General features: G+C 36.5%; 1 protein-coding gene across 4 annotated transcripts in view; it reads left to right on the plus strand.

The window, feature by feature from the left end:
- GRIA4 (glutamate ionotropic receptor AMPA type subunit 4) overlaps positions 1-15,623 on the plus strand; it is a 217,477-nt gene that overhangs the window by 162,986 nt on the left and 38,868 nt on the right. For all 4 annotated transcript variants that reach the window (XM_071734643.1, XM_071734636.1, XM_071734652.1 and 1 more), the window contains 4 exons: positions 472-678; positions 6,309-6,679; positions 7,975-8,173; positions 13,386-13,633. In XM_071734643.1, coding sequence (XP_071590744.1) covers positions 472-678; positions 6,309-6,679; positions 7,975-8,173; positions 13,386-13,633 — 1,025 coding nt within the window. The remainder of the gene's footprint in view (positions 1-471; positions 679-6,308; positions 6,680-7,974; positions 8,174-13,385; positions 13,634-15,623) is intronic.

Here is a 15,623-nt window from a genome sequence, read left to right on the forward strand (position 1 = left end):
CCCCCAAGAAAACAAATCATTCAGGCTGCACATCTGGAATTACACAGGCAGTGGCCACACTGTGTTAAAGGACATGTTTACTTACTGAAGTCAAAAGTGTAAATCACACCCTGCCTTCTCCCACAGTCTTTTGGATGGTATGGGTTCAACCATCATTCATGCATTAATTTTAGTGTATACTGCTCTAAGGTCTTTGATTTAAAACAAAGTAAAATTTATATGCATTTTTCAATAAATTGTGTGCTTATAATTTGTAAGGTTGATAAATCTTGTGAATCCTGTAAGCCAAATTCCTGTGTCAATAGTATACCTTTCCAGAACGATTTCTGTTCATACATTTTAATTTAAATGTTCTTCTAGTATTCATGACCTTGTGATAAAATGTGTGTTGTTTAGTCAGTAGATGACATACTGCTTTTCAGAGTTTATGCTTTATACTTCTCCTTTACAGTTCTACTTCTTTCATTATAGGAAGCCCCATATGTTATGTTCAAGAAAAACCATGATACGTTTGAAGGGAATGACAAGTTTGAAGGATACTGTGTAGATCTGGCATCAGAAATTGCAAAGCATATTGGTATCAAGTACAAAATTGCCATTGTTCCTGATGGAAAATATGGAGCAAGGGATCCAGAGACAAAAATCTGGAATGGGATGGTGGGAGAACTTGTTTATGGGGTAAGCATACCAATTTTTGAAGCAGGATTTAATTTATCCTATTATTAGTCATAAAATAGGATGTATATCTGCATTTTGGGGTCACAGAAAAGAAACAGAATTCTGTTTCAGATCTCTGTGCTTTGATTTATTTTCAAGAGAAAATCAAATAGTTCCATGCAAAGTCTACTATTTATTCAACTAGTACCTTGTAACATTAGACATCCATAGCTTGCATATCCCTTAAAAATTCATTAATGTTAAAATTAATGTTAGACACCATCTATTCCTGATACACAGTAAAATTTAGTTGAGAAGAATATAACTCATTTATTTGTTTTCATGGAATGGTAGACAGATATTTTTTTAAAAGATAGGACTCTAGGTCTACTCTAGGTCTAGTTTGAGAAATAGAGAATCTTCCATCATTCATTAAACAGGTAACAAACCACTGCAGACAAGTACACAATGAGGCAATTCAGAATTAAGTCAGACTTTTAAGATAAGCAACAATAATTAAAAACTAGAGGCAACTTGAAATTGCACTTTAGTTTCCAGTCTGGGATTTCTTTCTCTTTTATTATTAATCTTAAAATATTCATCTCAACGAACCCAAGCTGCTGTAGTGCTGGTGTGAAGTAGAAGTTGCCATTAGGAAGCTGGCACAGAGTTCCATGCCACTGCAGCCATGTGGCCTGTGGCTGTTAACAGAGCTGAAAGCAGCAAAACTCACAGGCATGAAGAACTTGTTGCAAATCACCTGCAAATCATCCAGGAATACATGGCCAACACTTTGGGTTTTGTCATGGAAAAGAATGAGGTGAAGGCTCTTTAAGGTTTTGATGGCCAATGTTAAAACCTTCTGCACATCTACCCATTTAGGAAGGATGCAATCTGCTTGTGAGTCTGAACTGAGCTCTGGGAATGGTCACAGCAAAGTTCTTGGAGGTGGCTGTTTGTTTATTTATTGAAAAAAGTCTGCTGTCACTTACTATATTTGCTGTACTGTCCAAAGGCTCTCTTCGGCTTGATCTCTCAAAGTATACCAGAGTACTAGAGAATGTCCCTGGGCACTGAAACTTGTTTGCCTAACAGTTAAATTTAAACAATGATCCCTGCTATATTTTTGACCCATAATTACTCTCCAAAATAATTTTGGAGGACAGATAGACAGCAGCATGGAGGAAAGACCATTCCATATTAGCAGCTTGAATGTAGCCATCCTGATTTAGAACTTCCATGACAGTGACACAGACCATCCTGTGCCAGCTGACCTTAAGGCCAAGAGCTACTCCAGGCATGTTTAATATACTTTTACAGATGTAGCTTTAAAAGAACTGTTCTCCCTATTAACTTATAAAAGTTTGCTGCTTAAAATTTCCATAGGGAATCCATGAAGAGCATCCTCCTTGCAATTTCCTTGAGTTCTTGCGAGATGATTTACAGAACAACAGGTTCCCTGGCCTATTCCATATAGAGAAAGCAGAAAAATCAGTCAGCCAAAGACTTTCCTGCAAAGCTGTGTTATAAGAGGATATTCATCTTCTCTGGTAGATCCCTAAATCATAAACACAAGTACTCCGAGTGGTTGGCTGTGCTTCAAGCAGTGATTTTTGTGTGCAGCCAGGAGTGGGACAGAATTTGAAACTGAATCAGCAAGTTAACAAGACAGTCTATGGGGGAAACATTTTAAAGATTCTAATTCCCAACCACATTAAAGGATTAACAGACAGTTAACACTGGACAGTGAGGTTGATCCTTTTCTGTGCCACACAAAAGGCTCCCCTCTTCTCCTGCTATTTACACTGCCCACCAAAGCTGCTTATCCCCATCCATGTCACAAATAGTGCACAGGTGTGCCTATTTTAGAGCCATATACACCTTTGGTCATTCTGGTCACTGGACACCTTCAGAAAATGCACAGAGCAGCTCAGATGTCACCTAAGCTCTGTAGCTGTCATTCCATCACGTCCCAGGGGAAACAGTGTGTGAAGTGCTGTGGTGTTCAGTTTTGCTATGACTGCACAAAAGGTCAGAGGGCGAGGAGGTGCTTATTTTCCTGTTTAGTTTTTAGTACTTTCTTAAATAGTACCAGGAAATGCAAGTAATTTTTCCTTAATCTATCCAAATGCCTGGTGCAGTAGTCCATGTGGGGCTGTATAGCCCTCGCTATCAACCTCCGAGAAGAGTGGGGATGAAATACTGTTTTCTAAATACACCAACAGTCAGCTTCAGTTAAATATTCATTCTTCTGACCCTGCATGCTCTTTCACTGCTTAACATGAAAGGTCACTGCCCACTGCTGTTTAAAATCTGAGGAGCCTTGAACTTCTTGGGTTGAAATTACTTCCTGTGTGACTTTTCTCAGGTTTACCACCTTCATACAGCTTGTACCAAGGATAGATTTTATTCTTATGGTTACAGTAATATGTTCTGGAAACGTAGAAGTCTTTTGCCATCAGACTTAATCTTACCCAGTATCATAAAGATCCAGAAGCCATCTGTACTTGGAGTGGTGCATCCTTGATTGAAATGCTGTTAAAGATGCAGTAGCTTCAACTGTGAAGTATCATTTGCCTTTTTCAAAACAGATTTCATTGGAAACAAGATCATGAGCTGTTTACACCACTGATACATTGTTAATCGTTTAAATCCACAATTATATAGTGAACATTACTGGGCAAAGTACAAATGCCCACTGTAGAGCTTTCAACAACAAAGAACTTACGTAGGCTTTAATGTGGCACACAGTAGTTTTACAAAAATAATAAATAATATGAACAAAATGAGGTGGCTGCACTTTTTCCAATTATTTGGTATCTAATTGTGACCTCAGTGTGTACTGTCCCTTTACATTCATTGGCATGAAACAGGTTTATCTACATTAGGAATAATCTGATATCAGATTGCTGTCACAATGAAATGGTGCAAGTTAATATTTCTCCTCTCTAGCTCCATAAAGTAGTGTAGGCAGCTGGTTCTGTTGTAGTTCTAGTTCTGTCTCTACTCTGTAAGTATCTGATCTGGTAAAATGAATCTTATCCAGTGTTTCACCTACAATTTGCAGTGTGCTAATGAGGCCTTTCACACTAAAATGATGCTGTCACTTTTCCACTACACATCATCACAGCTAACAACCCTCAAGGATCCAAATTTAACTCCTGCAGCAATCTGCAGACACAAAAAAGAGAAGTATTTGCTGACACTTTTGAAGACCAATGGCCAGGTCTATAATTTACACTGTGTTAATGAAGATGTGACTATGTGACAAATAAAGAGAAGACTAGAATAGATTGCAGTTTCCCTCTCAGTTGATTCATTTCAAGGACTCCACATCAGACATTCACAGTAGCTGAAATTTAGTAATATAGAAGATACTGACTCTAGGGAGGAAAACCCTCCTTCTAGAAAAACTGAGTTTATGAGTGAGATGAAACACAAAAATATGCAGCATGATCTGTAGACAGAACAATCCTACAATCATCAGACTACAGAAACCATATTTATTTGACAATGTTCAGCATATTTTAAAATATATTTTACACAATATTTTTCTTTATATATTTCCTATCTTCATAAAATATCTTTCAGACATATGTAATTACAAGACTTAAAGAAGCCAAATTTCTAAAGAAAGCCTTGTATTACAAAATTTCTATTAAAATTCAGAGAATTAGCAACATTATCGTAATGTTTACCCAAGACATTAACACCAAAGCTAATTTCTGGTGTGCTTGCAAAATTGTAATTTTAATTGTGTTGCTTAAACTAGAATATCTTTACATAAAACTAAGATGATAAGTGTTTGCATCACAACTATTTCAGAGTGACAGATATAATCTGATGACTAATACATAATCGTTTCAATACAAATTTGCATGTTTGGGCCAATGCACTGGAATGAGCCAGTTCTTTTGAATTATTCAAAATTATACAGCTACTTGAAATGGATTTAAATTTCAACTTCATTGAATTAGTTTGAAAGTAAATTCCATAAAATATATATAGCTCCGTATAACAATGTAGAAAATATCAAAAGCATATTATTTTAAACGTAATTATCTGTTTCAAAGTTGTGAGATTATGAAAATGCCTATATTTCAAATTCTTTTTTCTTTATCACACAAACTATTTATGTAACACTTAGATTAAACTATTTAAGCACATCCCTCATTTCCACATGCTTAAACTCATTGAAATTTTATGGTATTTAAATATATCCTTGTATATCTTACATGGATATACTTAAGAGCATCCTAAAAGACAAACGTGCCTAAAATGCTTTGCTCAACCATGGGCTGTGTGCTGCATCTGAAGATGCTACCCCATAAGATGAATTTGGGCCAACTAAATGTCTAAGAAATCAAACAGTTCACTTATGGAGATTTATGAATGGCTCTTAATTGTGCTTGTGAAGATGACTGGGCCTAGGGTGGGGTAAATATAGGGAGATTATCTCATATATTGAGACCTGAAGCAGGGCAATGCCACTGCAGAAAGCCTGTTGTAAGTCTCCCTTACAAGCAGCCAACAATGAATGTTCTCAAAATTTACTGAATTACCCTCGTCTCCCATAAACTGTATCAAGTCCACCCTGATCACAGAGCTTGGGCTCTGCTTTATGAATCTACCTAGGTACAGCATCACACAGATGAACAGGAGAGATTTGAGTAGCTTCTGCTTCTGTTCTCCTCCCACTGGTGCATCTCTTGTCTCTGTTCCTCTGTGCTGCTGTAATGACAGCTCTGGTGTAAAACAAGGCAAACCAGGCAAGTCAAGGAGCAAACCTTAATGTAATGTTGAGTCCCTAATGACAAAAATGACCCATTAGCAGAGCTGTAATATCTTCTAGTTCTTGCAGACATCATTGTTAGCAGCTGTAATCGCCATCATCATTGAAAACAATTCATTCCAGAATGGTATCTTCATTCTAAAAACATGTTAGAGAAAAATTAAAAATTATTCCTGTTTCTAATGGCAATGGATTCTGCACAGTTTTTATCCTTTTATTGCATGTTTTTGCATAGCTATTTTCTGTATGTTTGCCTTTTTGCACTGTTTAAAATCTGATTAATTCCTATTGGACTGTCTTTCCCTCAAGACCACTGCGTGCAGCTTTGTGGCATCATGGCAATAGTTAATCAGCTTTACTGCTTCATAATATTTGAAATTTATTTGAGTCTAGGAGCTGGGTTCCCTCAAAGATTGATTGTGTCTTATGAAAATATGATAAAAAAATTACTGTTTCTGGGATCTTATTAAAAAATGTCTGTAAGTTCAGTGACAATAGGGTCATTCTCATTTTTCATTCTTCCATGAATTCCTTTACTTTAAATCTAAATTAATATCTAAAATTATATTCTTATGTTGTTGCCCACCTCTGTAAGAGATGAAACTTCTCCTTAGAAGGAAAGTTAAGCGTTTCTACAGTTCTGTAAAATAAAAATATGCAATATATATGTTTTATTAAAAGCATAGTAAAAATTATTGAGTAAGTAAGACTTATAAAAAGAAACAAAAATACTATATAAAGAACATTTAAGCCACAGTGTCCTGATGTTAATGACATGCCTTTGGAATTAGCTGCTTAGCTGAGTGTATAAACCAACTCAAAATAATCTATACATCTATATTTCTTTTTTTTTTTATAGAAAGCAGAGATTGCTGTTGCGCCTCTGACCATCACTTTGGTACGAGAAGAGGTCATTGATTTTTCTAAGCCTTTTATGAGTTTGGGGATATCCATTATGATCAAAAAGCCCCAGAAATCTAAACCAGGAGTGTTTTCCTTCTTGGACCCTTTGGCGTATGAGATCTGGATGTGCATAGTCTTTGCCTACATTGGTGTCAGTGTGGTCCTGTTCCTAGTTAGCAGGTTTAGCCCCTATGAGTGGCACACAGAAGAACCAGAGGATGGGAAAGAAGGACCCAGTGACCAGCCTCCCAATGAGTTTGGCATATTCAACAGCCTCTGGTTTTCCCTGGGTGCCTTTATGCAACAAGGATGTGATATTTCCCCAAGGTTTGTGTCAAATCTTTTTACATTTGCATTTTATCTTCTACACTGAAGCGTAAAGTCTTCTTTCATTTATTTTGATATAGGAAGCCTTTTCTTTTTTTTTTTTTTTTTTTCTTTTTTAATAGCTATGATAAGGGCAGTAGAGAATCTGCTTTGAATTTATTACTATTTTTTTGAATTTATTACTATTATTTTACATATGTCAGCCTGCATAAACCACAAAAACTCCTCAGAAACAGCAGGTATACACAGGGGCAGTTCCACCGAGTTGACTCCAGAAGAGCTGTGTTGTTGCTAAATTAGTTCCATTGTATTACAATTATGAAATGCACAGTATTGTGATGAGTATTTGCCTTGCATGAATGAGTGTCCCATTTATATTCCCTATTAAGTTCTACAGGGCTGCTTCCAGAAAATCACTGTCTATGAGAAAGAATATTTGACCATCTGTTTCTGGGAAACCATGCAGTATGGCTGAGCCATGCCCTGCAGTGGGTCCCTCAGATGTTATATATGACCCCAGTCCTGAATTTTTCAACTTTTTAAGGTGTTCTGGAACTTTAGTGTGCAGTGACTACAACTTTTTAGTTAAGCATTGTGTCCCAGTCTGTCAGACACAACTTCTTTTTGGCCATTGACAGTGAGATTTTGAGTGTTCAGCATTGCCCTAGCTCTGCTGTTATTGAAGGTAGCAATAAAACTGCTGATAATTAAGACCAGATGTACAGTACATCGATAGCATTCTTATCAAATTACAGATGAAATGGAAAACATAATTTTTTTACTTGACATAAATACCTCTGTTAGCACAAAATGCTGGCTTCTTAAATGTGGAAGTTCAAATTATTACAGTAGCTTATAGAATATTCAATAAAATTGGGTGACAGGAATATTTTAATCCTATAGCAAATATAATCCATGTGCAAAGCCATTTGTGCCTTTTCTTTCTAGAGGCATCAGAGATTTGCAGCTACCAATGTTTTACTCCTTTATCCATAAAGAGATTAACTATCCAGTACTTTAGACAAAATTTTTGCTATTATGCATTTCTTGAAGTAATGACACTGGGATTACTGCTCAAGAAAATTCAAATTTCTCTGTGTGTGTGATATGTATTAATGCAGTGGACTCTGTATGTGTTAAGATTCAAGTGAAAAAGCATTTAGCAGTGTTTACATGCAAACTCCCATTGACTATTACTTAATGATACATTTTAGCAATAAGGGTGCCTTCTCTCTTTCTCTCTCTCCTCCTGGTTTAAGAGACAGGAAAATGTGCATTATCTTATTCATGTTTAGATCCCTCTCAGGTCGCATTGTTGGAGGTGTCTGGTGGTTCTTCACACTCATCATTATTTCATCCTACACTGCTAACCTCGCTGCTTTCTTGACTGTTGAGCGAATGGTCTCACCCATAGAAAGTGCAGAAGACCTTGCCAAGCAAACCGAAATTGCTTATGGGACACTGGACTCAGGGTCAACCAAAGAGTTCTTCAGAGTAAGTTGGCATGTCCATTGGAACAGCTCTCTGACTGCTCCTACAAAAAGTGTGCAAGGGTGAAATGGTGTTACTTTGCAATGATATGTAATATAGTTTGCTACTTCTGCAATAGTTTGCTACGTTTTTACCCCACAGCACCATTTGCTGGAGTTTTCTGTTATTTTAATTTGAGGAAAGCTTATTGATCGTGTCACATTGGGCAAAAAAAGGTGCCCCCAGGGATACTAAAACCAGTGATAATTAAAGCAGCATTGCACTATTGATTAATCTGAAGGTACAGTGCTGAAATGATGTGCAGCCTATGATGATAGTGTGGAGTAGTGCAGGTTTGGTTCCTACTTATGTATTTGGCTGTGTGTATTTTGTTTTAGGGCCTTGGGTGGTGGGCAGGAAATGCATTTTTTAATTTGCCAGCTTTCAGATGAATAATAAAGAGAAAATATATCTCAGGGGGATGATGTTGGAGCATTAGGAAGTAGCCTAAAATAGTCATTCATATGCCTGTGCTGTCTGGATTGATTACTTAATTTTCATTTGCTTTCCTGTGTTAATGTGGTTGGTATGTAACCCTCACTGCTTGCCAGCTGGAAAATAGGAAGCCTGGACATCACAAAGAGTACATAGTAAACAGTCCCTTCCTGCTTTATTTCATGTCTCTAGCAGAAAAAAAAAAAAAAAAGCCTTGCTGACTGAATGTGTGTGAGTTTAGTGTTTGAACATGGCTCTGAATAAATGTTGTCAGCCAGTAATCCTTCCTTGGAAATTACAGTTTAGGAGCATTATTTACCTGAATCGTGCAGTTTCAGGCATTTTTAGAAGAAAGGAAGATGGAGTGATAATTTCTTCTTGCTGTCTAATGGAAAGGGAACTGTTCGTCTTAGGTACTCCCATTCACCTTGACTATTTCCAGTTTGTCCAAACTGAATTCAATGAATCATTAACAAAATTAAGGATGGACTTTGTGAACTATGGACACTATGGATTCAAGGGCAGCCAGAGCCCAGTAATGAAATAACCTTTTTTACTGCAAGATATACCCTTGCAGAAGAAGCTACAAATACTTTCTTTTAGCTGCAAAAAGATGATCTTTTATGAGATATAAATGGCACTTAGCCACCATGCAGTGGTTAAACCTGAACATGATGAAGCTGTTCAAAGAGTTTAGTCCAAACTAGCTTTCTAGATTTCTTCTGTAGACACTGAAAAAACAAAAGCATCTCTGTGCATCATGTATGGAACAAGTGTGTTAAGTTGAAATATATCACTGTTTAAAGTACAATCCCCTGTGTCAATTCCAGAGGGATCTCACTGAAATGGTTAGGCTTCTTGCTACCCTCATTTTTCAATAGATACATTTCATTGACAGGTTTCTAACTACACCTCTCTTCTTCTATAGATGGGGTACTGGTATACACCTAAATATGACACTACAGATGCTCTCTGACAGCCTTATGTATTACCCCAAGTGGTAGAAGCTGATCTTGTCATCCCCAGAAGCCCTTATTACACATCAGATGCCTACAAAAATTACAGCATTAAAATACAGGAGGCTTGTTTAAGAATTATCATATTTTGATGCCAAGATGGCTAGATATCCTATTTCCTTGAAAAGAATATAATCCCCCAGTACTCATTATTTCTGTTCATCAATGCTTAACCCATAGATTTTTCTTTATCTCAATTTGTGGAAAGTTAGGTATTTAAATCTGGGAATTCCACTCTCAGACCACCACAAGCTGAGGTGGTAACTTCAATTTCTGCATATGAATAGTCCATTCCACTAGAATGAATCTGTGATGATGGTTAAAAACATTATGGTGAGGACCAGGCAGGTTTATTTCACTTCAGATTTATTAAATTGCTGCATTTTCAAGAGTATCCAGTGCTTGCAATTTTTTTAGGTGATCATGCAAAAATTAGCTCCCAAGGAAATAATAAAGAATGAAGGAATGGAGTTGCTTTCTTAAGCATTTCAAACACTTTTATAAGCCATTTTTTTAAAGTAATGAGGACAGGTATTCTGATATAAAACCAGTCTCAGCTACAAACATTTCATTATTTTTTTAAATCAACCAATAAACACAGATTCTTCCTTGTTTGAATCAACATTTCTTGCAAGATCTCTCCTTAAAGTGGAGATTCTTTGTCCCTGTATAATGACAGCAATTGTTTCACTTCAGTCTTACAAAATTAAGAGAAAATAGAAGGAAAGTTAGCATTCACTTTATTATTTTCCTCCTTTTTTTTAAAATAGAGAGGGAAACATTAAAAATACTGGCAAATACTGGAGATAGTAGCATATGCAAAATATTAAGCTCTGTGATGATTTAGACTATGTTGATCATTTTTTTTAGATTATGTAATTGAGGACCTGTTATCAAATTCTTTCTAATCTCTGCAACAGTATAGTAATCATTAGTGCTATTTCTAAAAAAAAAAAAAAAAATTCACAAAGGAGGGAAAAAAAATATCTTTGACAGGCAGCATTTGCACAAATTCTGTTTGTGTAATACATGTATTAACATTTAGCCTGAAATAATAGTAGGAGAGGACTTGTTTCCTAGGTCTAGCACTTTGTGTGATTGGAAGCAAACATCATCAGTTTTGGGATTAGTGTCATGTGTAACTTTTTTTGTCAGTGATTACTGTCTGGCTGAAGATGAGCCCTCAGGTCATTTTCTCATTTCACAGAATCACACAGAATTGTCATGATTGAAAAAGGCCCCTAAGATCGCCTCATCCAATCATCAGACTGAAAAAAAGAAAAAAAAAATCACAGTACCACTAGAGCATGTCCTGAAGTGCCTCATCTACACGTTTCTCATTGATTGTTTCTAATCAAAATGTCAGAAATTCTGAACAGCTATTCAGTCTGCTTGATGCAAGATTGAAAACAGAAAAAAGAAAAGTAATTTTAAGGCCAACATAAAGGAAAAGACTTTGATACTATAAGCTCTTTAATTTTTTCATGTTTTGGACACTGTGAGAGTTGGATTTGCTGAGCAGCTTGCTCAAGAGGAAAAGGACTGAGTTTTACCAGTCCTACTCAGGAAACCCTGGATGAAAATCATCCTATCCTGGCTGACTGCAGGGGAAAGCTGAAATGTTTCTTCTATAATAGTAGGCATTGTCTATCCATTCACTCTTTAATTTTCACTCTGGATTGATATGTAGAAATTGAATGTTAACAAATGAAATCTTGGAAGAAGAAAATGTTCCTGCAGAGCATATGCCCCTGTAAACTTGCCATATTTTTCTGTCTCCTGATGAACAAAGGAAACTAGATCCTAAACAAATAGATTTAAATGCAATTTTTTTCTGTTGGTAAAGGACATTGTTTCCTCTTGCTAACAGAGCTATTCTATGTGTCCCAAGTTATAATAATTGGAAGTGAAGGCAGACAAAGGCAAGTAAATATTCTTGAAATTAAGCCTTATTCATTACTGCTCGCTTCCATCATATCTCTTTCTGTAAATTTTAATCTGTGGAACCACATCAGTATAAAACAAAAAGAATATATGGTTACCTTATCTTACTTTCTGTTCTTAGCCACTATTGTGTAAATGACAAGTAGCTGTGACTCCAGTGGCAGGAGAGGGTGAAAAGGCAGGATGTGATTATGGGCATGCACAGCTGTTGTTAATTTAAATTTTATTATATTTAAGAGAAAGATAAAATCATGTACACAGACCAGCTAAAAAAGCAGGGATAATTTATTGTGTTCTGTTATATGGTATTTTTATTGAACATTTCTGGTTAAATGCCACTTAACTTTCAAGTTAGACCATTCCATTCAGTAATTGGTAAAAAGAAGGAATTGTTTCAGAGGAATTACTTTTAGCTATACAAAGGCTCAGTTACAGGATTTTTAAAGCCTTTGTCAGTTTAAATAATACCTAGATTATAGGCTTTGATATTAGTTTAAGTATCCTAAGGCCTTTGTTTTAGGGATTTAAAATAATGATTATTTTCCTGGAGTGCTCAGCACTGTGTAGAAATGCGCTCACAGATCAAATCTTGCTTAGCTGGAAATTCCTGTTGACTCAGATAAGAGCTGACTTGTGCTTTGGGTTAAAATCCCTTTTTGCAGCATGCAAAAACAAGTACCATCTGTTATTCAATAAACATACTGTATAGTGTTCAGCATGCATTCCTGTTGCTGGAGGAAGGAAGGGAGTTGTTGAATGGATCTAATGACTATGGGAATCTTCTCAGCCTGACAGCATTTCTTTCCTTCCTTCCTTCCTTCCTTCCTTCCTTCCTTCCTTCCTTCCTTCCTTCCTTCCTGCCTGCCTGCCTTCCTGCCTTCCTGCCTTCCTGCCTTCCTGCCTTCCTTCCTGCCTTCCTTCCTGCCTTCCTGCCTTCCAAAATTTTTATTTGTTTTTATTTTATTAAGTTTTTTCTTTTTTTGTTTGTATCTTGACTTGTGACTACGCCATACATTTCCAGACAGGAAATTTTCCAACTAATGCACTCTAAGCCATTGATTCTTGCACATTCTTTGAGTAAACACATTTCTTACTCAGTTACTTGCAGGATTAGAGTCTTTAGAATACATCCAGTGATACCACAGTTCTAAAAACATAGCTAATACTTAGTTTAAGACAAATGCTTAAGGCATTTGGTTTCCTTTAACAGCATAAATGGTCCAAGTGCTGTTTCCATCTTTTGTTGTGAACCGTGCCTTGAAATGCTGTGCAGCCCTTCTGAAAGTAAATTGAGTGAATTCTGGACTCTGAATGTTGAAAGCAGAAATTGTACTTAAACATTGTGATTTTGATGGTGATAGAAGTGCGTGTTAGAGCTGAGATATTCAGGATTCATCTCAGTTTTTATGAGGTTATTTTATTGTTTGTCTTCCCCATATAGGTTTATTGTGGATGTCTGTTTCAAATATGATACCCTAAAACACACATTACAACATTTTGACTGTGTGAACTGACTTTTCTGAGTGAATTCAGGTCTTACCTTTTCAGTTATTCTATTGTGACTGCTGGAGGCTAACTGTACCTAAAAATAGTATCTGATTTTATAGTACTCATATTGTTTCTTTTAAAACAATCATGGAATTCAAAGAAAATCCTTATCCAAGCATGATATTCCAACCCTAGTTGCTTGAAAAATTAAGTATGATTGATTTGATTTGAACAGCACTGTTCTGAAATGTTGCACTGTTCTTGTGTTCTAACATCTTTTTAATTTTCTTCAGAGATCAAAAATAGCAGTGTATGAAAAGATGTGGACCTACATGAAATCAGCTGAGCCATCAGTGTTCACTAGGACTACTGCAGAGGGAGTAGCTCGTGTCCGCAAATCCAAGGGCAAGTTTGCCTTCCTGCTGGAGTCCACCATGAATGAATACATTGAGCAACGAAAGCCCTGTGACACCATGAAAGTGGGAGGAAATCTGGATTCGAAAGGCTATGGCATAGCCACACCGAAGGGTTCTCCATTAAGGTGGGTGGAATAGTATAACAATATAAAATGTGTTGTTATAGTATTCCACCTTCCCTGATGTCCCTGATATAGCTCTTTTTGTTTTGTGTGTGAACATGGTATGTTATTTTTCTTTTCTTCCATTTCATTTTTTTTTTTGATCAACAAAGGTAACCATTTCTAATTGCAATATGGATTTAGCAGCTATAGTTGGCATATCTTTCAAGGCCATATAAAAACCAAACTGGTTGAACACTAGCTACTTTAAGTCAGACTCAATATACTTAACATCAGCTGTTCTATTTCATCAGCTTTTTTCACCATAATTCAGTCATTTATAGCAGTATTATGCCTAGAGTATCTGCATCAATAATATGCCTACATTTTATGTTTTGTTTATTGATCTTGGCTGCCAATTTCTGAATAAGAAGCTGCTTGTAATACCTTTTTTCAAATGTCATCACTTGGAGGCAATCAGTCCTTCATTAAGGATTTTTCTATTGAAGCATTTTCTTATTTAGAAAAAAAAAAGTTTGTCTTTCTAGCATTATGCATTTCAGTACTGCCTTCAAACTCACCAGTATTTTCTTTATCATGATATCAGATGCATTCAGTCAAATAGAGTTTTTGATTCACAGACAGAACATGATTTGCTTTTCATTCAGCTTGTCAGGGAAACAGAAGTGACGGTACTAGTTCTGTGTTAAAATTGGCAGTACTTACCACTGTGTTTTCTTTAATGTTTAAGGCAAACAAAACTTGCCTTTTTCCTCTGGTAGACTTGCCAATTTTCTTCAAAGCAGAAGAGCAACTCAGACTGAGGGAGTGTGGCCTGTGGAGTCATACAGCAACAGGGCAACCAGCACCCCACCTCTCTCATTTCACCCATGTGCTCATGGTAAGGCATTAGAGCAGGAAATAGATTCACAGAAGAGATGAAGTGAGGTGAAGGGAGGAGTTTCAAGTGCAGATGGAGCCATAGTTCTGTGCAGGCTATTAGGAGTTACCTGTCTACATCTATGACCACGGAGGAGACGTCATTACCACTATGCAGATAACTGGACTATTAATTCACCAATTTAACCTGCACGTAATACCACAAAGTTCAGTAGCCTTAACTTCATTGCACACAGGGAAGTAGAAGTAGGAGTGTCATCAGAATCGTTTTCATCCACAGCAAAAGAAGATTTATATGTGCAGCAGATCAGGCCAGTTATTTCAGTGACTGAATATGAATTGTTGGTCCTTAAGATTCAACACCTCTCAGATTTAAAAACTGCCACTTCCATTGCTAGATAAAATAGCAAGAGAACATAAGGATATGAGAGAGGGAAAATGACAGCAATAAAAATATTAATTATAAAGAAAAATAAGTCCAGAACTGACAGGCTTATTATAGGTAGAAGATTTCAGATAATAGGAAAAGCTGATTTATTATCTAGGTATATTTTCAAATAACTTTTTATATTATGTTTCTAATATATTGCTGTTTCCTTCTTAGTGTTTCAGACAACCTAGAAGTGGTAGGCAGCACTGCAGTTTGGTGGAGATGCTTCCCACAGTAAGGAAATACCCATTGCTCACACAGTCATGCTTTGCTGTGCCAAAGCAAGGGCAACCTTTTGAGGAATCACTTTAGCTGCTGTCATATATATCCTAGCAGTGAGCTGTCTGCTTAAGAATGCTTTAAGGTGCTCTTCAGTCCCTCTCTATTTTCTGCAGTGGTTCCAACACAAAAAAGAGACAGCCTGTTATAATGAGTACTAGTAGCCAGTGGAAGTTGGGTTGTTTAAATTTGAGCTTATTTCAGGTTTGTGCAGTTGTCTAGATAAAAATATTGAGTAGTAATGGGGATGAGACATAAAGCAGTTAGAAGGGAGAGGGCCTAGTAATACAGTTTAATATGAACAGAGATGAAGAGCAAAACCATCATTATAAGGATTGAGTGTGAAATCCTGGTTCTGTCCCAGTTAAAGATCAAGCTCCCACATGTTTCAATGAGGCCACAGTT

Source organism: Heliangelus exortis, chromosome 1 (assembly GCF_036169615.1).
Source record: "Heliangelus exortis chromosome 1, bHelExo1.hap1, whole genome shotgun sequence".
NCBI lineage: Eukaryota > Metazoa > Chordata > Aves > Apodiformes > Trochilidae > Heliangelus > Heliangelus exortis.